The sequence below is a fragment of the Chroicocephalus ridibundus genome, chromosome 14 (genome assembly GCF_963924245.1).
Source record: "Chroicocephalus ridibundus chromosome 14, bChrRid1.1, whole genome shotgun sequence".
Lineage (NCBI taxonomy): Eukaryota > Metazoa > Chordata > Aves > Charadriiformes > Laridae > Chroicocephalus > Chroicocephalus ridibundus.
In genome coordinates, this window is record NC_086297.1 from 14,296,875 (window position 1) to 14,320,543 (window position 23,669).

The 23,669-nt window shown below is 48.7% G+C and overlaps 1 protein-coding gene across 5 annotated transcripts in view; it reads right to left on the reverse strand.

Annotated features, from left to right (window-relative positions):
• The window catches only part of DNAH9 (dynein axonemal heavy chain 9), a 226,683-nt gene that overhangs the window by 81,658 nt on the left and 121,356 nt on the right, over window positions 1-23,669 (reverse strand). For 4 of the 5 annotated variants that reach the window (XM_063352546.1, XM_063352545.1, XM_063352547.1 and 1 more), the window contains 5 exons: window positions 13,502-13,690; window positions 11,924-12,159; window positions 9,596-9,718; window positions 7,296-7,500; window positions 2,115-2,279 (listed from right to left, as the gene is read on the reverse strand). In XM_063352546.1, the coding sequence (XP_063208616.1) occupies window positions 2,115-2,279; window positions 7,296-7,500; window positions 9,596-9,718; window positions 11,924-12,159; window positions 13,502-13,690 (918 nt within the window). Of the gene's footprint in view, window positions 1-2,114; window positions 2,280-2,577; window positions 2,714-7,295; window positions 7,501-9,595; window positions 9,719-11,923; window positions 12,160-13,501; window positions 13,691-23,669 lie in introns of those variants that run through there. The other variant, XM_063352550.1, reaches the window with a different exon arrangement.

Here is a 23,669-nt window from a genome sequence, read left to right on the forward strand (position 1 = left end):
ATGCGACCACTGCGGGGACCAGCCTCTGCCCTCTGCCCACGGTGCCAGACTCGGGCCGCCCGCTCCCAGCATCCCCCTTCCTCTGGCATATTCTCCATTTAGCTGCATTTACCACCCTGTCGCCCAATCCTCTGTTTTGCTGAGCCCCCTCCAGGCTTCTCACCGGGATCCCTGCTCTTCACTAACTAGAATTGTTTTTTCTCATCAATGAGTTTCTCCTGCTAATTGCCCCCCTCCCGTGCAGGTCATTAATAACACAGGGCCGAACAGACTTAGCACTGCTCTCGAGGCAGCTTCCCCTAAGGCTGAAAACTGCTCATTTATAACGGCTATTGCTGCCTTTCCTCACCAACGTTTAACACACCCCTACCTTGCTGGCCAGGTGCCTGCATAGCTGCTGTGATGGACATGGTGAAAATCCTTTTGGCAGATTCATTACCCCGTTATCGTCTCAGTCCTGTTCATTCTTTCATTCAGCTTCAGCAGCATGAAGCGACATCCTCGAGCCTCTCGGGGATTATTTGAGGCTCTGGCTACGATCAGTGTTTTGCAACGCAGCCACATGCTGCCAAGCTGGTGTGAGCACGTCTGGCTGGGGCACATCAAACCTTTCCAACGAAGCACAGACTGAGCCTTAACCTGCTGCGTGCAACCAACACGTGTTGGGATGTGTGGGATTCACCTGTTTGCACACCCCTGGGAGCAACGATGAACTCTGAGTCCCCCAAAGAGCAGCTTCAACATCTACTGCAGAAACAAGCATCTGCAGGGGCCGTGAATCCCCCATCTACATCAGATGGGTCCTGCTTCTGGCAGTACCCATGTCTCTCCACTGACTGTAAAGGGAGCCCACAGTCTACCTTAGACTTAGGCAACCAGCTTTTAGATATCCCATCCCCAACAATTAATAAATCTAGTAAGATAAAAGCCAGAGGCGGGGAAGACAGTTGTTTTCCATAAAGAGAGCAGGCAGGAATTCCATAGGAAGGAAAATATTGGCTGAACATTCTTCTTTGGGTAGACAGACCAAGAACAGAGTAAGGGTTGACTTGAGAAGAGGACCTCTAACGGGGCCCTGAGACAGCTTGTGGGTACCAAACGCATAAAAACCAGGTGCAAACCCCAAAATTCATCCCTGTTGCCACAGAGCTGGCAGTCACCAGCTTTAGAACCACAACCTGTTTAGAAATCGAAGCACTTCAGGAACACCTACTTCAAGAGGGAGGTGCCAAGTTTGCCAGGTCAAAACAGGCCTTCAACATCCCCTCTGGGGGTTCAAACGAACCCTCCTTAGGGAGCTGAACGCATCTGATGCACCATGAACAGCTAGCAGAAATAATCCCAATTTTTAACGAGGAGGATCTCTTAGTTCCCTGGTCGCTGGGGTTACAGTGCTGGGAGGCGAGAGGCAGCTCCAGCCCCAGCCCAGCACGTGGGTACCTGATCCAGGCAGCGCGGGCCAGTGGGCCGGAGGAGGACAAGCGTGGGCTGTGAAGGTGGGAAGGCTGCAGATCAAAGCAGCTGAGAATGGCCCTACGGGAGCCCTGTTGCAACCCTGGCATGACAACCACACGTCTCAAGTTCCCTCCGTGGCAGGGGAAGCCACTGTGCATTTAAGCAAGCCCACGTAGCCAGCGAGGTGAACTCCGCAGGTGGCAATGCTGACACTGCACAGCTTATACAAACACCGATTTATACTCTAAGGAATGAAATACCCAAGTTCTTGCAGATTTACTCGAGATCGCAAACTCAACAACTTCCAGTCCCCGGCCAGTACTAAAATCCAGCTTAATTGAGGAAGTGTGATATATTCAGGATTACGTTGGAACAGTTTAAAGGCGCCTTGATACAGTGTGTAAATTTTATTGTTCTTACATCAGGCACTGATGTTTTCTCTTGGTCTTAAATAGACAATTTAACATACAAACGCTCCAAAGAACTAAATAGCCCGAAGCTGTCCAGAATGGAGAGCACTTCGATTTATACCACTTTCTATTCTCTACTCAGCAGAAGGGGCAGAGATGGGCAGAGTAAAGAAGTTACATTCCACCCAGAAATCCTTAAAGATAACATCAACGCACATGCTGTTCTCTAGGCTACCACTCTTTTGGTACCTTCTCTTCGATTTCTGCAGCCGTCTGTTTGGTGATCTCCAAGTTCTCCACCAACACCGTGTCTCCCAGGAAGTTCCCAGATGCTGACGACAGCCGAGAGAGCAAGTTGTCCTCTAACGTTTTCAAGGTGATTTTGAATCCATTTTGTTGCTTTGTGAGACTTGACTGAAAATAATAAATTCAGAAAGTTTTAGTCACAAAACACGGGGTAAAGTAAGGATTAACCACCTTCGCATGGGAACAGGCTTCTAAGCAACAATTGCCATAGTCCAATGTTGCTTAGTCCTGCTCTCTGAGACTCCAGGGGGTGGGCAGAGCTTTGGGGATCAGTCCGTATCCAACAAACCACCAACTCACAGAAACCTTGAACAGCACAGAAAGCACCAGGAGAACTGAGCCCTTTCACTAGGACTGTATTAAAATACTGGAAGTGAATCAGAGGGAAAAGACTTTCATCCCCCACCTGAAGCATCCTGCATCTCCGGCTTACAAGTATCGATTTTTTGGGCTCAAGTCAGCCTGGATTGTCCCGGCTCTTGGTGAACCTCTGCACTTGCCACTACACACCACCACCAGTCACACCAGCAATAAGGACCACGGGGATGAAACCTGATGGCAAACACAACAGCAAGGTCCCTTGGCTCCAGAGATGAGCACAACGTATCTCGGGATCAGAACGGAGGGCAAAGTCACAGCCTGGAGGGCAAAGTCACAGCCTCGCTTGACTGCTGCTGCCGCTTGGCCTCGAGGCGTCACTGGGACCAGTGGCTTACTGTGCTGGGAGCTGCACCTGCAAAGACAAAGTCCTCCTGGCAAAGGATTTGCAAACTCAGCACAAAGACGGCCAAGCAGATACAGGCCAGTAACAGCCACCTTGCCTCAAGGGTAGATCTCCTGAATTACAGTGCAAATTCTCCCAGTTTCTGTGAAATGCCCCCTCCTTCTCCCCAGACACTTGTTCCATTTCCCTCTCTTCTGCAGAAATACCAGTCATTGACGCTGTTCATGGTGGAAACAAAGAGGCTCATCTGCCTCCTTTTTGAACTGATCCTCCAGAATAGGCTTTCTCCCGTGAAATGTGATTGCCCTATTCTGTGTGTTTGCTCGGGGAAATGGCATCTTTCCTGGATTTCAGGTATATTGTGTTATTCCGCTACACGGTCCTACTGTGAAGGCCTATTTTTAGCGTCATCACAGAAAACATCCTGTGGGAAAGCTGAGCATCTGATTTGGATGCTGCTAAGATAAAAGCCTGGTGACTATTCTCTACATAAATGAAGTCAATCGCTAATGCCCTGGTACGTAAAACACTACTGTGTGACACACAGTTTTAAATCTTCAGACTGTATTTAAGTGACACAACCAAGAAATTCAAGTAACTTGCAGAAGAGTGTTTTATAGCCCTGCAAAAAATAGCCAGCTCCATGACGTAGCAGACGTGGTGCACGTGGAATTGAGACACGTTCTGGGCCACGATGACCGGCACGTAACAGATTCAGTGCCATAAGCCAAGTGATTTAATGCTCCAAAGGCAGTTTTTGGAAAACATACCCACTGACAGGGTCTGGAAGAGCCCCAGAAACAGGAAATGTGACCCCATGCCTCTTCCAACCCCACAGTACATAAGGGAGCTGACCGTGTTTGCTCTGTTTTCAGAGGTTCTCAAGCAGATTAACTAACTCTTCCATTAATAAGTCATCTTTCAATATTTGGGCTGAAATTTCATACACTTGCTGCACACACACTCGTTCCATGTTAATGTCAACCCAAGTATTCAGCAGTGTGCACCGACGCATGCTTTTTATTGCTATTTCAGCTAGAAATGGCTGTTTTTAAAGGCCTGTTCTGTAGGCATTACACACAGGAGCTTGCCCACGGTGCTAAATATTTTACAAGTCTTGAAACAGAACACTAACATGGCTAATTTTGTGCACTGCTGTCACTCAAGCACAGCCATGCCTTCAAAACTGACATTTTGCAAGCTATTATTCCAGACTGTAAGCCCTGCAGTTACTAATGAGGATGAGTGTGGTTTTTGCTCCAACAGCTTGTAATCACTGTGCACTTTCTGAAACGCACCCTTAGAAGGGCATGCCATGCTGTACTCCCCGCAACAGCCGGCATCTGTTGCAGCTTTATCGTGCTACCGTTTCCAGCAGTAGCAAGGTCATCATTTCTTATTTCTGCAGTGGAGCTCATTATCTGTTATTTCACAGTTGATATATAACAGCGCGACTTCTGGGAAACAGGTTACTCTCAGAGCCTTCAAAATTTTGTTCCACGAAAAAATAAAAGTTCACCAAAGCTACAGGACGGTTTTGCAGGATTCGTTGCCAGCCCCTTCCTTGCCCGGCCACAGCAGCCACCTTCCTCTCCTCGTCCCTGCTGCTGGTTTTATTGGATTATTTTAACATCACAAACCAGAGAAAAAAAAAAAATCTCTGCATTTTCAATCTGCTCCTGCACAGCACCTTCTTTCCTGAAGAACCTCAACACTGTTCGTCGCAGCCCAGATGTGCAGGGACTTTCACACAGACTTCTCCTACTGAATCAGCAAGGCAGGACCCTAACTCACGGCTTATCCACCTACAGCTTGGGACGCAGCTGCCAAAATATTCTTCCTAAGGTGCTTCTCAGCACTAACCAGACCATCAATTTGAGGCAAATGCCATTTGAGACATTTCAGCCCAAACAGTGAAGCCTGGTGAAGGTGGGAGATACCTGAAACCAGCCCTGGTAAGGCTGCATGGACCACGGGCAGCGCCACCAGCACGAGGACCCCAGCCATCCTTGCAAAAGGAAATTGCAAATGAGACTAATAAAAGGCCAGAGGGTTTGTGCTGACCTGAGAGGGAAGGGCTCAGGACTTGGCTTTGCTTGCCTTGACCTAAAGCGGTTTCAGCTTCTCTGTGCTGGCATCGTCTCACAGCCAGGCCGCTGCTGCCTCAGCCTGTTTAGCCTGGCTTTAATGTAGAGTCAGAGCAAGGAGCTGTTCTGGGCAGACTGGTCTGTCTCTGGAACCAAGATACGGCAGAGTGCAAAGGTGGTCGCAGACCCTGAACACGCGTTGTAACAGCAGCGCCGTCCTGCCAACCAGGGAGAGCTTCAAAGGTAAGAAGGAACCGAAACAATGAATAACTGGGAATCGATGAAGAAAAAGATTACAGAAACGGACTGTGTTGAGAAAACATTTAAAAATGATAGTGTTATCTTAATTGGATTAATAATAGCTCTTTGATGAATTTTAATTAGGTTATTAACAGCAAATTCTAGGCTCCACATATAAGGTGTGCCCCATCTTTGCCCGTAACAAGATTTTGAGCTCAATAACAGTTGTGTGGAGAGGACGGATTAAAACACACCTAGAGAAGCGGCCTCTCCTTTGGGGAACCCAAAGATTCAAATCTGTGTCTTCAAGGAGCTCCCCCCAGCTATCAGACAACTGCCCTCGTGGCTTTTTCCACATCAGTAACTAGACGAGGGGCAGAAGGTTGTAGGGAGCCCGGGGGCTGCAGCAGTCACTGCACCTGCGGCCATCCCAGCGCCCCTCGCCATGGCTAAGGAGACCAGTCTTTGATTTCACCCCAGCAGGGAAGTGATTTTTTTGACTGACTGTTCCCCATCCAGCAGAACACCACCGTGAGCACCCGGCCGGTCTTGTCTTGCTATCTGATATCGGGATGGAGATGAGGAGGGAGGCAGTGAGTGGGCTCTGGTATTATCTTGCTGTGGTGATATAGAGAAAAAAGGTCTTTAATTTTCTTAATGGAAAAGAAAATTACATCCCACACCGACCTGTACCTGCTGAGAGCTTTCTGAAGCCAGCCAACAGCCCCGCATCCCCCCGGCACCCAGGGACACGTGTCCCTGGTCCTGTGCCGAACCTCCTCCTCCCACGGCCCACCCGCCCTGAAGGAGCGGGGGCTTCCAAAGACGCCGTCCCTAATTCACACCATTTTCACTGGTTTCAAACACACAGCTGTGTTACAGCATGGGAGGGAAGCGCTGCTGACCACGAGCTACTAATTTTCAGAGCCTAATTGGGGATTTGGTGACTGCGCATGACATTGAATTTGTCTTTCTTATTGTGACAGCACCCATTAACAGCGATGCTGCCCAGGTGAAGAGTCCTTCACCTAACGGCAGCTACCGACACCGCTCTGCTAATGCTGCTCCCCCCAGAGCCCCCCTTGAGTGAAATTCCCCGCAGATAAGGGGCTGTTTGAGGTGTTTGTGACCCGGAGCTGAGGCTGTGCCGGGGCTGGGGGGGGGCTGATCCAAGGTCTCTCCCAGTCCCAGCCAGAACGCCATGGCTTACACCTTAAATCAGTTCATTATGTATTTTAGATGCCATATTTTGGCTCGTTAGCACATGAGCCTGGTTAAAACTAAACGCATCATTAACGCTGCACAGCTAACGTACTTGAGAACCTCATTAAATGAGAAGATTATTACAAAACTGGCCTGGCCTGACTGAACGTGTGCAGTAAATTTGTTCCCACTCTCAGTAAATATTTAGTATTATACATATTCATCACATTGTGAAATGTGCCATTAGAACAAAGTATTTTCTTTTAAAAATTATCTTGAAACTGAAGCCATGCTTATTAAAAAAGAGAGAGACAGAGAACATTTTGGCCTGTTACAAACAAGTGGGAGGAAAAACCAGAACAGAAACATTTCATTACCAGCCTCACGATATTTACAGTGGGAATCTTATACCATAAATGCCTAAAATCAAGTGAGATTAATCCTACCTCCAAAATTAAATCTGTGAAGTCCAGAAACACCCGATATAATGAGAATCTCAGTTTCCATTTCCAAGAAGAGTAGAAAGAGATTCTTACCCAAATTTTTGGAGAAGAAAACTGACTTAAAATAGCAGTTTAAGTGTTCCCAAAATACCAAGAAAACAGAAGACTGAAGAAAAGGATTCCTCAGTGTTTGTCATTCAAGGGAAATCTCCCGAATTTAGGATGAGCTCAGCAATCTCTGCAACCTTGCACATGAAATGCTAGTTGTTTTAAACTACAATGATGATGACGATGATAATGATGACGATGATAATAATAATAATAACAATAATTATTATTATTGTTATTGTTGTTGTTGTTATTATCATTTATTAACGTTATTATTATTATTTATACTTGCTCCCAGTGTAAACTGCCAGCTACTGACCTTGAGCTCTTCCAAGTCAGGCCTCTCCATGTTGACCACTGCGGCGAGCAGCTGCTCCTCCAAGCCGTCTCGCGTGACGGTGAAGTTGATGAGGGTGCACTGCGCCTGCAGCTCGGGCTGGAAATGGGGGTTTGCCAGCTTCGTGTGGAGGATGAGACGGAAAGCAGGGTTGAAGTCACACTCCTTGTCCCCGATCTTAATGCACCTGAAATTACAGCAAAAGGACCGTGAGCGCACAGCTCTCCCAGGACACTTCGCCCAAAGACACACGGTGGTATCAGTCAATGGCATCTACCAGCACAGGACTTTGCACTCTTCACTCAGAAATCACTACTAAACCAAAAAGGATTTAAAATTGGACACACTTGAATCACTTCTGATTTAGGACAAAAACCCCAGACACTTGTCCCCAAATTCTGGACGCTATTTGAGAAGGCTCACCGTTTCCAGCAGCAGGATGGCCAGTTCAACCATGATCCCTCCTTTGCTTTTTACAGAGGCTGGATTCTTCCTAAAGTTGGTGTTACGTGGAGGAAAAGCCTCTCAGCGTTGAGATTTTAATCAGCCACAGCTAACGTTGCCTGGTCTGTTGGCTCAGATGAGGCCAGCTCTGTGGTCGCACTGGGCTGGAGCAGTGGGCCAGGTCTGGAGAGCGGCTGGCTGCCACTCCGGGGGGGTAACATCGCTCGGGAAAAGCCCGTTTTCCCCTGGTCTGCATTTCTGACATCAAGTCTAGAAACTTACAGGGACCCCAGGAATCAACACACTCTGAACCCAAGTTTAGCAAAGCCCATAGGAACCAGAGGAAAAGAGAAACTGGAAACGCTTTCAGGGATGCAGATGGACTGTTATGGGAACAGTGGTGTTATCCTGGGAACCGGGATACACTTTCCAGTCAAACAGCAGCTCTCCAGGTGTCCTCTTGGCCACCCCGATTGCTTTTACCGCTGTGAGGCCGAGGCAGAGCACGCTCAGGCAGCACCCAGAGCTCACGGCAGCACCCAGGAATACTGCCGAGAGCCCCGGCTTCAAACAAACCTCCTGGCTCGGGGACTACCAGCACCTGGGGGGGCTGGGCTTGTGTCCTGGAAAACACAAAACCCACGGACTTTTTATTTGATTTATGACTTATTTTCCCTTCCTTAGGAAACGCGTGATCTTACAGGGAGTTCTGAGAGCAGAGACGAACAGTCCCAAAAGGGGATGACTGAGTTTTCCACCGCAGGGGGCTCAGGAGTCACCCCACCTCTGCTCTACCCCCATTCCACTTTCAAACATTCCTGTCCCCTTCAGCCGGGAACGTCGTTCCCTCCGAAATGATCCTTCCCCTCCATCCTGCAGCGGGACCCACAGCCAGGCACCCTTCCTCAGGATGTTTGCCCCTGCAAACCTTCCAGGCAGCCTGCTTTTCCCAGCCGTTTACATCATCTTAGCATATTTTAGGCAAGTAAGGAAAGGATCCTCAAGGAACTCGGGGAGGGTGAAAGGCAGAGCTTAACGGGCTTTTTGTTACCTACTGCACAAAGCCGAAAGCAGGACGGCGCGGCGAGGCACGGAGGTCAGCCCACGCCAGGCTCCTGCGAGCGGCCAAGCTGCCGGGGGCAGAGACTTTTAAAAGCCCGAACAGCGCGCATCCTTCTAAAGGCCGAGGACCCCACTCTGCGAAAGCCAGCGAAACAACATCAAAAGAGGCCCTGGATCAAGTTCAGCGCTGAGCAGAAGGTCTTACTGGTTGCCATTATTTGAGCACACACTAAAAATGTGCTTGTTTTGCTTTACAGACGGAAAGAAGGAAAAAGCGAAGTCCCTTGCTGCCGCTCTCACTGACCTCCTCTCGGCCGGAGGGTGACCAGCAGCTGCCATGAAGAACCTGACCTCATTAAAAACACTTATATATTCTTAATGCTTAAACCTGCAGCTGCATCCCTAAGCCGTGCGCAGTGTTTGCTAAAACCCAAGGTTACTTTTTCATCACAACAGCAATAGCTATTTTGGTAATAACTCTGTGTCAGGATAGCCAATTACAGACACCCAGGTCACTCTACAAATGGAGAATTACAGGCCTCTCTTTTATATGAGGTTTGAATGACACTGTCCAACAAAATGAAAAATCTAGGTTTATTTCAAAGCCATCCCGTGACTGAATTACCTGTGATTGCCTGATTTAAAACGTCCTCGTTTCCGAAGGCGGCATGTTAGTGCTGCTCTATACGAACGCCCGCAATTTGAGGCCAGGAACAGAAAGAACAACAGCGCTGAGAACCCTTTCCCACACACCACTACAACTCCCCGAAGCTCACCTTCCTTTCTTGATCGTTTCTCGTCCCAGTAACGGCCCCAAAACTGGATCCACGGATTCCTCCAGGTTTTCAATCAAAACCAGTTCTCCGGCAGCCAGGGCCCGTTCCATCGTGTCCAAATACCTGTGGGAAACGGAGGGAACGGCATTGGTACCCACCGCAGTGAGGCGGGGTGCGATGCTTTGCAGCGAGGGGGACATGAGGGGGGCAGAGGGGAGCCCCACACTGTGATGGCAGCGACACACACGTGCCAGCAGTTGTGAGAGAGAAAGAGGGGTGAGATGGTGTCAACACACGGTGCAGAAAGCGGCACTGGCAGAGTCTTGGCTGTTCAACAAAGAAAATCAGGTCTCAGATCTCCCAAGGGCAAGCAATAACTGTGTCTTCTTTCCCCAGAAAAGACCATGAGCATCAGGGAACAAACATGGGACAGCTTGGGGTTATTTTTAGCAAATACTTCATTTGCCCCAGAACCCACTGGTGCAGTTAATCTTGCATAAAAGCAAGGGAGAAGAGCAGGTTTCATCTCCGTTCTGCCCAGGGTTCAGGGTCACGTTTAGGACAGCTTCCTTCCTCACGAGGGAATTGGGCCCCTTTGCCCAGCGCCTAACTGTGGAGCGGGGATGCTCTGCACTGGGATGCTTCGTACCGGGAAGGGCAGGGTCAGGCGCTTCTGCTCTCTCCTTCAGGGCTGCTCTGCCCTTCACACAACTCCTTTGCGGAGAGGACAGAAGGGCCCTGGGCAGGCAGTGAGGATAATCTCCAGGTGCCATCACACCATCACTGTTGCATGAATCACTTCAACTCATCCCACTGGCTAAAATTTAGGTTCCTCGTCTAAGCTAGAGAGTTTGGGACCTCAAGAGGTGATAGAAAGATCTAAGACAAGAAGTTCAGAGTGACCTCTAGGCCTGAACTTTAAAGGAATATGCTGGCACACTGCAAACCCCAACCTTGACCAGCAGCCCCCATATTTCTGAATCCAGGAATATCTAATACAAAGAAACAGCCAGAAAGAATGACAGCAGCTGGACCCAAAGCTGCTCAAATGTCCCTTACTCGGAAGAAAGAAAGGTGTGGGTTTAAACCTCCTAAAGCAGTTTGAAAGGAAAGAAGCACCGTTTCCCAGATGATGAAACGCTCCCTCGTTTGCTGTAATGGGGCAGTGAACGATGCTTTTAGCCAGCAGCCCTGAGACATCACACCAACACACTGAACTCCCCTCCTAGAGCCCCTGCCAGGCCAGGCAGGGGAAAGAGAGATGCTGTGTCTGCACGGAGAGCTGTAATGGCAGCATACGAACGTCACAGGGTCTGTTCCTCTTGTGTCAGCCTGGAGGTCTGGATTTAGGTGCCTGCTCTAGGATCCTTACTTTTCCACAGACTGCTTTGAATATCGGCAAGGCACGGTGACCAGGTTGGCCAGGAAACAGAAATCTGCTCTAATGAAAAACGAGCTCCATTCTCATCCCACACGAGATCAAGTCTAATAAATTCTTGTTATTTTGTATGAGGAAAGCAGAGGAGGCACCAGCAAAACAACCTGGGCAAGCCCAAGACATCTCCAAAACTACACGAATTTGCAAGCACCAAGCCTGGGTCACTCTTGCCTGTTGCCAACGCTTTACTCTGTATTAATAATCTCAGGGCTCGCACCCAAGCAGGGATTTGACTCTGGGTCTGCTCCATCCCAGCTGGACTCCTCACTAATGGGTCAAAATAGGTGCAAACTGAGATAGGAGAATACTAGTCTGTCGGCTGCCCAGAGATAAGGGCCAGGAGCGAAGAAGCCTTCCCATAACAGATTTAGGCGGTTCAATGCAGGGGCGCTGCAATGAGAACCTCCGAGCTGTGGCCAGCGTGGGAGCAGAGTTAGCCCGGATGGTTTTCAGGGCATTGGTGACCCTCATGGCAGCTTCACCCTCTGTGCCCAGGCCCTCCCTTCCAACCCAGGCAATTCGGCGATTTTATGATTCTAAGCCCTGCTCCCTCTCCTGGGTGAAACTGAGTCAGGACACGACACACAAGACGAGCCCGATGGATGATGCCGTAGTCCTACACGTAGCTTAGCCTCCAGCACGCAGCGCTCTCCATCCTCAGTTTCAGAAGAGTTTCTATGGTAACCCAGCCAAGCACTAAACAGACCCTCTATTTAATGAGAAATCTCTATCATTTTGGTAATGAATAAGCAGCTAATGCCCAAATACATCTGAGGGTTTTCCTCAGCATAATTGGCTCAGATGGTTGCAGTTAAATATACGCTGTTCATCAAATACGACAGGCACATAACCATTAAAAGGTATTATTATGTGATAAGGGTGATGTTTACCCCTTCTGCCCGATTCGGATCACTCGGAGGTCCTCGCCGTACTTTGTTTTGATCCATTTGATACCCTGCAGCTGGGGGTCCACCATGAGGGGCCAGCGCTCGCAGTTGGTGAGGATGGTGGCATTTTCGGTAGACATGCGGTCAGCTGGTAGGCCCTCGTTCTGCCAAGCCGCCACATCAGCATCATCCGTCAGCATGGTCAGAGGATCCAGGGATGGAGTTACAGGGATTGGCACCTGGGAGGGAAGGAGAAACGCTTCCTATAGTGTGTCGGCAAAAAGCAGCAAGTGTGACTTGTGACATAGACCAGAGATGAGCAAGGAAAACATTTCAAGAAAAGTTAGCTTAATTAAAAACTGATACGTTACATTTATCATTGTTTTCCCATTCGGCAGGACAGTTTGGATCCCCTGTTAAGTGTTTCCCAATCCTCTTGTGAATGAACACAAATTATGCGAGCATCCCAAGGATTTTTGCCTGCAGAGCACTAAGCACCAGCAACGGCCGCAGCCCAACCGAGCGGGTTCAGCTCTCGCTCTGCCGTGTACGCGCTCTCAGAGACGACAGCTTGGCAGAATATAATTAACACCCTCGTAAGCCTGCTGTTGTGTTGCAAAACAGCATTAGCAGTTCCAGAAACATTTCTCTGACATGGGAGGCCATTTCTGGGTGTGACAACCTGAAAGCAGTCTGTGCCAGTTATCTGAACAAAACGGGTCTTTAATCTTCCATTAGAAACCCAGGTACTTCCTTGAAATTTCTACACGCAGAGACAGGCCATTTTTGGAACAACATTGCCTTTCTTAACTAAATTTTTGGCTTAGTATTAAGAAATATGGAATGATATTTTTTTTTTTCCTCTCTCATCCTAAGGAACTCGCTGATTTTCTCAGCATTTCGATTTGGGCACCACTGCCCAGTTGTGACCTTATTTAAAAGCTTCTTGGCATTTCACCGGGATTTATAATGTCCAGTGACTGTACTGAGGTGTAAAAGCTGAGTCCTGCAGGAGATCAAGCACTTGCATTTACTGATGCATGAGAGGACCTGGTAAAAATTAGTGAAATATTAAACAAGTTTGAAGTACGACAGTCTCCATCTGGTCCAAACAGCAAGACACGGTTGAAACCAGCTGAGAGGCACGGCCAGCATGAGCAGACCTTGTGTCCAGCATGAAGAACCATCTGGAGTTTTTCCAAGCCTACTAGCGAGCTGGCAGGGAGCTCTGCCTCCTCCGAGCAACCTCTTCTCTGTAATACCCACCTCCTTCTAGGCCATCCCTGACTCCTGGTTAAAGCTCCACAGCATTGGCACTGGGCTCCATGCTTGGGTTGCTGCATTGGGGATTTTCCTCTGTACGTGGAAGAATCGGGTCACTTGCACAGAGCAAGGACACCACAACATCTTCCCCAGAGAGGGGTCAATCAAGGGTGGCTACGTCCTGCTCCTCAATCCAACTCGATGGGGACACCCTTCATTTGGGGGATCCCCTTACTTGGGGACATGCCCTCTGGATATCAGAATTTACGGCCATCTTAATTCCAGTAACAACGGCTTTTCAGAGAAATCAGGGCTTACTTTTAGCTGGTGCAAATATGGCTTCCAGATTCCATCCAGGAGGTCTTGACGGTATTTCTTGGTGAAGTAGCCCAGGTAGGAGACGAAGGCTGTAATCAGCAAGACATCGCCACACAAGGTGCTCTGTTGCTGTTTGAAGTCCTTCACAGCTTCCACCCATCTCACATTCTCAGAGGCGAGTCCCCCAACCTGAAATTCCCAAATCACATCGATCATTACAGCGGTTCTTGAAGCAGTATCTCAGGATCTGGCCACGTCCATACCTTGTCCCTGAACTCAATTGCCATTTTCTAAAGTTTAAAACCTGTGGAGGGGAAACAGTCGATGGTTACTTTGAGAACTCTCTCATCCCGTTCAGTGAAAGACTGGTCCTGCAGCCGAATCCCAGCTGCCTGCTCCACAACTCCTCCAAAATCATCAAGGGCAGATCCATCACTTCCCCCGCAAGAATTCACATAAAGATATCTGCATAAGGGTTTCCGAGGCAGCCCATCAGACCTTAATTGCCTTAACGCCACAGATTGACACCTCGTTACACCCTCTCTCACACAGAGCACTCCTCTCCAACAGCCACAACAGACAGCTAATTCGCAGGATTTATTATTACCCCCGGTGGGTAGATGGGATTTTGATCCCAATCCCCTTGCGTCCACATTTTTCTTTCCCTTCAGGCTCTGTCCAGAAAACACTTCCTTGTGGACATTTTTCATGAGCATCCAACGCCCCAACAATCAGACTGGGGAGTTACCAGCTTTGAAGAGGGAACAGCATCTCCTTATAAAATACCTCGACGTGCACAGACAACTTCTTTGACCACTGGTGGTTTTTAGGGTAGCACTGGTCCCTCATTCCTGAAGTCTTGTGATTACAAGAGATATCCTGACCTCGCCCACCCCCCCCTTTTTTTTTAAAAGGAGAAAACTTTAGCTCTATTAACCACGAAACACCGCTTGGGAGTATGAATGGAATGCATCCTTCAGGTTCACAAGCCAGAAAAACCCAAACCAGTTTTAAGTTGGCTCCATGGATTTGACACCGAGAATGCCAAAGTTTATGTCAAATTCACAATCACTCTCCTGTTGTTAAGGTGCTCCGGAAACACCCACGTAACGTACAGATCCCTCTACTCACGGGCTTCTCTTACAAGGGCCAACAAGCACTTTCTATTTTTCTTCTTCAGTCGTCCACATGAGCTTAGGGTTATTTCTCATTTTCTAATTTTATTAAAAATTCCTCTATATCCTTCTCTTTTGCAAACCTCCCCAAATAAGGGGTGCTGCAAATGTGACTAATACGACACGGACTCCTTCTTCCAGGTCACTGTTAAATAGGACCAGCTCTAACACAAGTCCCTGTGATAACCCTCATGAACCCCTTGAATAACTCCTTCCTCTAAACTGGGTTATTTTGCCATCTTAAACTGATAGGCAGAACGCAGGTCCTCAGGATGGGAAGGCACCACCTGCAGATCCTCACCGAATTCCCCTGTCACACATTCCAACTTGACCAAGTCTTATTTCTAAGCAGAATCTTGCCACCTTCTGAGGGTTAGGAGCCACCTTCTGGTTTCCAACACAAATTTACTCCTGCCCAGTTTATGCCTTCGGTTCTCACGCAGACACTGTCCTCCAGCTCAAACAGCTCTCCTTCCACCCACATAGGTACCTCCAGATGCTTTGATAAACAGCCAGTGGTTTCTAGGGAATGCGCTCTGCTTGGCCGAGCAAAAGAAGTCACTGCAGTTCCCCTCTGAAATACACAACCCCAGGAACGGCTCTGCTGGGCCAGACCCAAGGCCCACCTCCTTCCGCATCTTGTCTGCTGACGGCAGCCCTTAGCGGTTGACTTGGGAAGACTACACAAAAAAGCACCTGGTGATACTTCCTCACATTACCCCCCAGCCTCCCACCACTGGGGGTTTAAGGACCTTCTCAAACAGAGCTTATATCTTTATGCTTAATAGCCACTGATGTTTTTTTCCTTCATGACCGCGTCTAAGCTGCCATGGATATCAACCAACTTTTTGGCATCTACAGCATCCTGTGGCCAGGAGATACATAGTTTAGCTATGCTTTCAGTAAAAAGTAAATCCTTTTATGTGCTGCCTGACCTTTTCAATTGCTAAAACCTGTTGGCACAGTGGAAAAAGAGCAAACAATCACACTCACGTCACCTTCCCCATCCCACCCGTGATTTCAAGCCCTTGATACCCCCTCTGCTGTCTCCTTTTGAGGCTGAAGAGCTTTAGACTATTCAACAGTGCCTCACACAGAAGCAGCCTTTTGATTGTCCTTGCAATCTTTATCTTTTCTGAATGATGTAATCTTTATTATCCGGTTTCTTTTTATTGTTACCTTCTCTGCACCATTTCCCATTCTACCACGTCCTTTGAGGTGCAGCAGAGGGGGCGGAGGTACAGCTGCACATTCAAGATTTATTTAGAATGTATTTATATAGTGAGATTGTGATTTTTCTCTGGTTTGCTCTTTCTTCTTTTCCTAATAAACCCTAACACTCAATTTCGGCTTGGGTTTTTGGTTTGTTGAGGGGGTTTTTTGGCCTCTGGGAGCACAGAGCTCACATACTCACAGAACTCTTAACTCCATCATTTCATTCCTGAATGATAATAACTGGCTCAGCATCGCTTACAGGGCATGTAAAATAAAACCTATTTTTTCCAGTATGCATTACTTTGCATTTATCTACCTGGCATTTCATACCTCCATTACTTGGCACCATTTTTACAGTTCTTTACAGACAACCTCCATCATTATTGCCTTCATATTATCGAGAAACTGTGACCTGCTTACACACCATCTCAGGTCCTTTATGATTATTCTGATGAACAAAAGAACTAATGGCCACCTGCAATAATACCTCTGACTGCCTTTCTGCCTCGAGAAATCAGTGAAAACCGCATTCTGGGCAGTCTGACTCCCTCCAGGAGCAGAAAGAGAGGCCGCTGGTTTTCTTTGCCCCATTCAGTCTCAGAGCCGTCCCTAAACCTGTTCCAGCTGAGTTACTTGTTCCTGAACATGAACCGCCATCGGAAGGTTTCCCCAGGGCCTTTTGCTGATCTCGGCGCGTGCCGATATCCCGTAGCCTCACTAGCCAGCCTGCTCTTGACACGCTTAGGACCACATCTGCCTTTCTTAGGGCTACACCACGTGCAGGGCAAAGCCTGAACAAATAGATTCCACTGCTCCTCACCGGCTGCTGGCAACGTGCTCCTGGTTTAGAGACAAACCATCTGCTATCAATCCGCAGTTACACATCTGCGTCCTGTATCACTGAATTTCAACTCATCCTTATAGTGCCCATATCCAGACCATCCACTTATTTCAACCACAGTCACACTTCCTCTTCAGTTGTGGGAATTCCCGTTTTTATGTCTTACAAGTCTGTCTTATCACGTATACCCAGATCCATTAAAGAGGAGGGGTCAGGCAGCGTGAGATCATAGAATCATAGAATCATGTACCTGCCCTCTCCCTCCTCTGTTCTGGACATCTGCTGGAGTCCAGCTGAAGCTGGACAGAACCTGCTCTCAGCCCACGTATCGGCTCTTCCGTAATCCTACTTGTTGAAAAAGAAGCAAGGCACTACTTTGAAGTTATCGGTTATTTTTAAGGATCATACCTAAATTATCCTTAATGTCAACTGCAGTAACAGTGCATAGAAGTCCAATTCTCCATCTTTCCCTTGTACCTTTTATAGATGAACTACCTACAGGTCTTTCTTCCTTAAGGTCAATTCTCATACTGCTCCCATAGCCTCTAAGACCAAGAAGTCTTTATTCATCTGATTTTCCTAATACTTGTAGAATCTCTACATACTCCTAATTAATTTCTTGGGGCGATTTTTTTTTTATCCATTAGGTCCTGGGGGTCTTTCCTTCTCCTTTGCTTGGGTCACACACTACTGCCAGTTTTAGTATCTTAAAGAAATCCCAGGTGTCTTCCACCTCGGATCCTGGAAGTCATTGGAATTCTTTTTATTTAGCAAGTAGCAAATTAAAAGCCATCTCAGTTGATTACCTTTAGCTCTTTAATAATGAGAGACAGTGACCAATCATTCCCTATTCACCTTCTGCGTATTATTAATGATTTTATAGGCTTCTGTCACATCTATCCCTACACCACCGCTTTTCAAAAATGAAGAGTCTTCATCTATTTTCTCTCTTCCCATATGGAAGCTGTTGCATACGTCTCTGTACCTCTTCTAGGTTGTGTAGGGCCTTCTCAGACGGAGTAACCCGACGATGTTCAGCATGCAAGATGTAGGCACCCCATAGATCTGGACTGATACAATGATTGTTTAACTTCTGCTTCCTGACTTTTTTTCCTACCCATTCTCAATATTCAATTTGCCTTTCTTCCTCCAGCCGAGTACCACGCTGCTCGTTCTGAGAACTCTCTGCAACGACTCCAAGAGCTCTTCTGTGAGTGATAATAGTGCAATTAAGACCTATCAATGTAAATGCATGATTACAGTTCGTTTTCCCTGCATGCATTATTTTGCATTTGTCATCACTAAATTTCATCTGCTACATTACATTAGCACATATCCACTGAGAAACACCACTCATCAGCCATCCTCCCTTCTCTGGTGCACAGATCCCTAGATGTTCCCCGGTCCCTGTCCCTTGGATCCTGAAGCATCTTCCCCAGGTCGTCTAAAGCTCATGAGATGCCAAAATAAAATTAAGGCTGCCCTGGTTCATTTGTCAACCCAAATGTAAGGGACGGACTGTAAATTCCCTGCTGAGGGGCAGGAGGCCCTCCAAGCCTTCAATGGAACGCCTCAAACACTCGCAAGGAAATAAATAATGCAGGCCTGGCCTTCAAAGAACTGATAAGGCTCACACTTCTGGTGCCTGAAAGTGTGGGAGAACTGTCTCGTGAAGACAGGATAGTTCTGCCACTCGTGTGGCGAGCTTGCTAGTTCTCAGTTCTCAAGGCCATTGTGTCCGATGAGTGACCTTTGCTTCATTATCTGTGACATGCATATGAAAGCACACATCCTGCATATGCTAATGAAGATTATAGAGATCAGGCTAAACATGTATGACTATGGCACTCGTCTCTCCACCCCAATCATGGTACACGTCACCTGGGAGAAGGGAGAAACCTGAGACGAGGCTGTCCTGGGCAAGGGGGGTGGACCCTGCTGATTCAGCAAACATAAAAGGGGAAAATAAGTGCCCCTGGGGGGGAACAAAGAAGAAACAATAGAAGAAGATAGTGCCTGGGAAAATTCTTCCCAAGAAAGAAGATTATGCCTGGGAAGATTCCCTGAAAAAGATGCTGGAACTAGGACCGGTGATCCCTTTATCTCTGTCTTTTTCTCCGTCTTCTCCTTTCTCTATCCCTCAGTTTCTCTTTTCTCTCAGAATTGTTAAGTAACAGAGTTGTTAAGTAACAACCTTAAGTACGACCTTAAGCACCGCTTGCCATAAGTTGTCCTATCCCTGTTGTTCAGTGACACAATGCACACCTCACCGTTTGCCATCATTTGCTATACACCTAACCAGTTATCGTGGACTTGTTAAGACCTATACTAACCATTTTGGGAAGCTAATAAATGTTTGTATATGGACCTTGAGACTTATCTCACCTTAGTCTGCGCTGTTGAGAATTTATGAATCTGAAGTCACTTACCCCCACGCTTTCCTGGGAGTGGGACGTGACAGCAAAGCAACACGATCTGTGTTCAGTTAGGTGTATTCTTCGTACAACCTCAAACGTGTTTATTTCAAAGTCTGGGAACTTATTTCTGCCCACGGCCACACACAGGTGACACATCTTGGACATCAAATAAATTGCACATCAGGAAGGACCGTCGGGATCTATTCCTAGATCAAAGCCAGAGATGACACAGAAGACGGTGTGCATTGCACAGCAGTATGTTGGGATGCGGGTTGCTCCTTGCATACACTACAAAAGTGATCCGTTTTTGACAGCAGTAGGAGCCAGCCGGGTACTTTCTAACCAGGCCTTTAAGAACAGCCAGTGGCACTGGCACTGACGGAACCTGTTCTTGTCTGCATTTACAGCTGAGGGTGTTGGGTGCTCCCTTGGGCTAGGAGGGGGAGCAGCTCCTCTGCTCTGCAGCCATCCAGAACACGGAGTGCATCAAGGAACCCAAGGGAATCTCAACTCAAGTTTTTCCCAGGCCATGGGGTGGGGAGGAGATGTGACCGACACAGCCTGTGACGCAGTGTCCCTGCTCCTCCAGCATTTCTCTCCATGGTAAGATTTCACCTCTAAATCAAAACTCCTCGAAGTGAATAGATTCTCTGTTAAACCACAAAACAAATGCTGCAGCTTGTGTCCCAGCTGCAGGCACGGGCAGCTGATTTCTTCTCTCAACTGAGTACTTCTCTCCTCCTCTCCCAACAAGTCGCATTGAACTCTGATAATTTCCACCAGCAGAAACAACCCTGGCCTTGCCCAGTCTTTTAAATCATCCCTGATCCTAATCATACAATTCTTCCACTGTTTTCCATACGATCCACAGGAAGCTGTGTCCCCTGGTAACCGTGGATGGCCGGGTGCTACAGCACCCTGGCGGCATGAGAAGCCATAATTACCTTTCTCCCTCTGCAACTGGGCTGGCAGGAGCCACGTTCTCCCCCATTAAAGCTCCAAACAGGATCCCCAGGGGCGTTCATTCAGGGATTTTGGTTCCTTGAGCCGACAGCCTGTGCTCATCTCCATGTGAAATGAGAGAGAGAGTTGCTGGATTTAGTGTGGACGACTTTGCCCATCAGTGGCTAACGGTGCCTGCAGGCCCCGAGGCTGACTCAACCCCAGGACGGCACACGCCTGCAGTTGTCTGTGCAACACGTTTTTGCCTGCGTTGCAAAAAGTTCCATCCGAGTGGGAAGTGGGACCCCTCTGTGGCAGCAAGAGCTGAAACACTACCAGCCAACTGACCACCGCCCCGAGGCTCAGGCTGGAAAGCTGAAGGGGACAGTCCCTCCATCGACACTCCGGTCCCATGACAACAGCCATGAAGGGTCTCTGCGGGCAGCGCTGCCCAGGTGGCTCAGGCACTGCTAAGGGGGCTCCTATGACTTTCCATCTTTTCCAGTGTTTTTCTGGCACAGTTGGGTAGGGTTAAGAGGGCTGGGAGGCAGGGAGCAGCAGCAAGATAATTTATGAGCCTATTTACAGCATCAGGAGAGCTCCACGCGTCACTCAAATCTCTTTCCCAATCTTTGCATTTGGAGACGTGGCAGCAGCAGACACTGAACGGGACAGATATCTGGTTTGCTTCCCTTGTTTGCTGGTTTGCTGTTGCACTCTTTTTTAGACTGTACGGTGTTTGGAGCCACAGGAGACTCTCAACAGAGTTTTGCGTTTTTGTGTGTATGTGTATATCCATCTCTCAACAAGCCATAGACAAAACTGGAATGCAAACGCTCCCACTCCATCCTTCTTTGCTTTAGAGAAGCCCAGGGTTGACACTGGCTTCCCCAAGCTCTCAGCATCTTATCTGTTATGAACACTTGTGACTGACAGACTGAAAAATTTTCCCAGTGCAAGGGAGGCAGATGATCTTTCCCAGCTAGAGATCAATAAAAAACAAGCCTCTTTTTTCTAGCGGCATCCAGGGCACTGCCCAGCACCCATCTTCCTCACCACTGCAAAGACTGTGCCAGTCACACGATGCTGCAGTTTTGTGTGCTCCCAGAAGCTGGAAGAGAGATTTGCTTCCACCTGGCTCTGCTTTTTCTGTAATGACGAAAGGAAAGGGTGTTTCAGGGCGTCCTGGCAGCCGCCAGTGGGTAGAAGATGACAACATTGGCAGAGTATGGAGAAAACAATGTTTAACCTGTCTCATCTCTGCACATCGACAGGAGCAGCTTGGGGAAGCTCTCCATGCCTTCAAACACAGAGCAAAACCGCTTCCAGCCTCCCTGGGTATTGCCTCATGAGCACAGAAGGACGTGACTACCGTGGTCCCTGCTATGGCAATGCACTGTACTTGAGCAGGCATCCGAACTCAACCTAAGTGAATCATAGAATCATAGGGTTGGCAGGGACCTCTGGAGATCACCCAGTCCAACCCCCTGCCAGAGCAGGGTCACCCAGAGCAGGTGGCACAGGAACGCCTCCAGGCGGGTTTGGAATGTCTCCAGAGACGGAGACTCCACCACCTCTCGGGGCAGCCTGTGCCAGGGCTCTGCCACCCTCACAGCAAAGAAGTTCCTCCTCATGTTGAGGTGGAACTTCCTATGGTCAAGTTTGTGCCCGTCACCTCTTGTCCTGTCCCTGGGCACCACTGAAAAGTGAAAATGGCTTATAAACCTCAGCTAGGACTGGCAGGGCTGAATCCTATTCCAAGTAGAAAGACTAAACCCTAGTAATGTCCTTTATCTGCCCCCAAAAATCCAAGCACCCTCCTCCACCAAGTTCTCTGGATGCCCAGGTCAGGCTGCTCACTAACCCACTCGCCTTTTCCCTTTCACCAGCTTCAGTGAGAGACCTGAAACCCATTCACTGAAACATTCCCATTTTAAGTTTATATAAGAGACTGAAATAACTTCAGGAGTGGCCAGTGTTACCCACTGGTGACGTGGCAGAGCTGCGCGTGGTTTCTCCCATTCACACCTCACCAAATAAGAGTGGGGTGGGAAAAGCAGTTTATGCATAACCACTTCCTAATTGCTTTAATGGTTTCAAGATTTCACAGCTTGCTGCTGTGGTTCTTCTCAAGCCTGGACAGGGAAAGGCTTCTTTCCAGAACTGGTCTCCGGTGCCTCCAAAGCATTTCATAGAATCACAGAATTGCCTAGGTTGGAAGGGACCTTTCAGATCATCGAGTCCAATCATCAACGTAACTCTGACAAAACCATCACTAAACCACATCTCTAAGCACTATGTCTACCCGGCTTTTAAATCCCTCCAGGGATGGTGATTCCACCACTGCCCTGGGCAGCCTGTTCCAACGCTTGACAACCCTTTCAGTGAAGAAATCTTTCCTAATATCCATCTAAACCTCCCCTGGTGCAACTTGAGGTCGTTTCCTCTTGTCCCATGGCCTGTTCCTTGGGAGAAGAGACCGACCCCCCCCGGCTACCCCCTCATTTCAGGGAGCTGCAGAGAGCGAGAAGGTCTCCCCTCAGCCTCCTCTTCTCCAGGCTGAACATAACCAGCTCCCTCAGCCGCTCCTCACAGGACTTGTGCTCCAGAGCCCTCACCAGCTCCGTCGCCCTTCTCTGGACACGCTCCAGCCCCTCAGTGTCTTTTTTGTGGTGAGAGGCCCAAAACTGGGCACAGCCCTTGAGGTGGGGCCTCACCAGTGCCCAGTACAGGGGGATGATCACTGCCCCAGTCCTGCTGGCCACACTATTGCTGCTACAGGCCAGGATGCTGTTGGCCTTCTTGGCCACCTGGGCACACTGCTGGCACATATTCAGCTGCTGCCAACCAACACCCCCAGGTCCTTTTCTGCCGGGCAGCTTTCAAGCCACTCCACCCCAATCCTGTAGCGCTGCATGGGGTTGTTGTGACCCAAGTGCAGGACGCGGCACTTGGCCTTGTTGAACCTCATACCACTGACCTCAGCCCATCAGGTCCAGCCTGTCCAGATGCCTCTGCAGAGCCACCCTACCCTCCAGCAGATCGACACTCCTGCCCAGCTTGGTGTCACCTGCAAACTGACCGAGGGTGCGCTCGACCCCCTCTTCCAGATCATTGATAAGATGTTAAACAGGACCGTCCCCGATACTGAGCCCTGGGGAACACCACCCGTGACCGGCCGCCAACTGGATTTACCTCCACTCCCCACCACTCCCTGGGCCCGGCCTCCAGCCAGGCCTCTCCAGAGGAAAGAAACAGGGAGGCCTTGGAGCCAAGGCAGCTGAACTGCTATGCCAAGTAAATTATCAAGACCGTGCCTGAACAATGACAAAGACGATGAGGTATTTAACAGTTAGGGATATCGTCCAGCACCAGCAAAGGACACGACCAAGCACTGCTCTCAATAGGTGCTGACCCTGCGAGCAGTCCCAGCTCACGAGAAAGGAAAAGAACACACCTACGAGCAAATGGATTCCTGTTGCTTCACTGAGATTACACCGTCCGTGACACAGACTCGGCACTCTGGGCGCAGGGACGATGCGCGCATCGCTGCAAAAAACACAACTGCAACCAAAGAA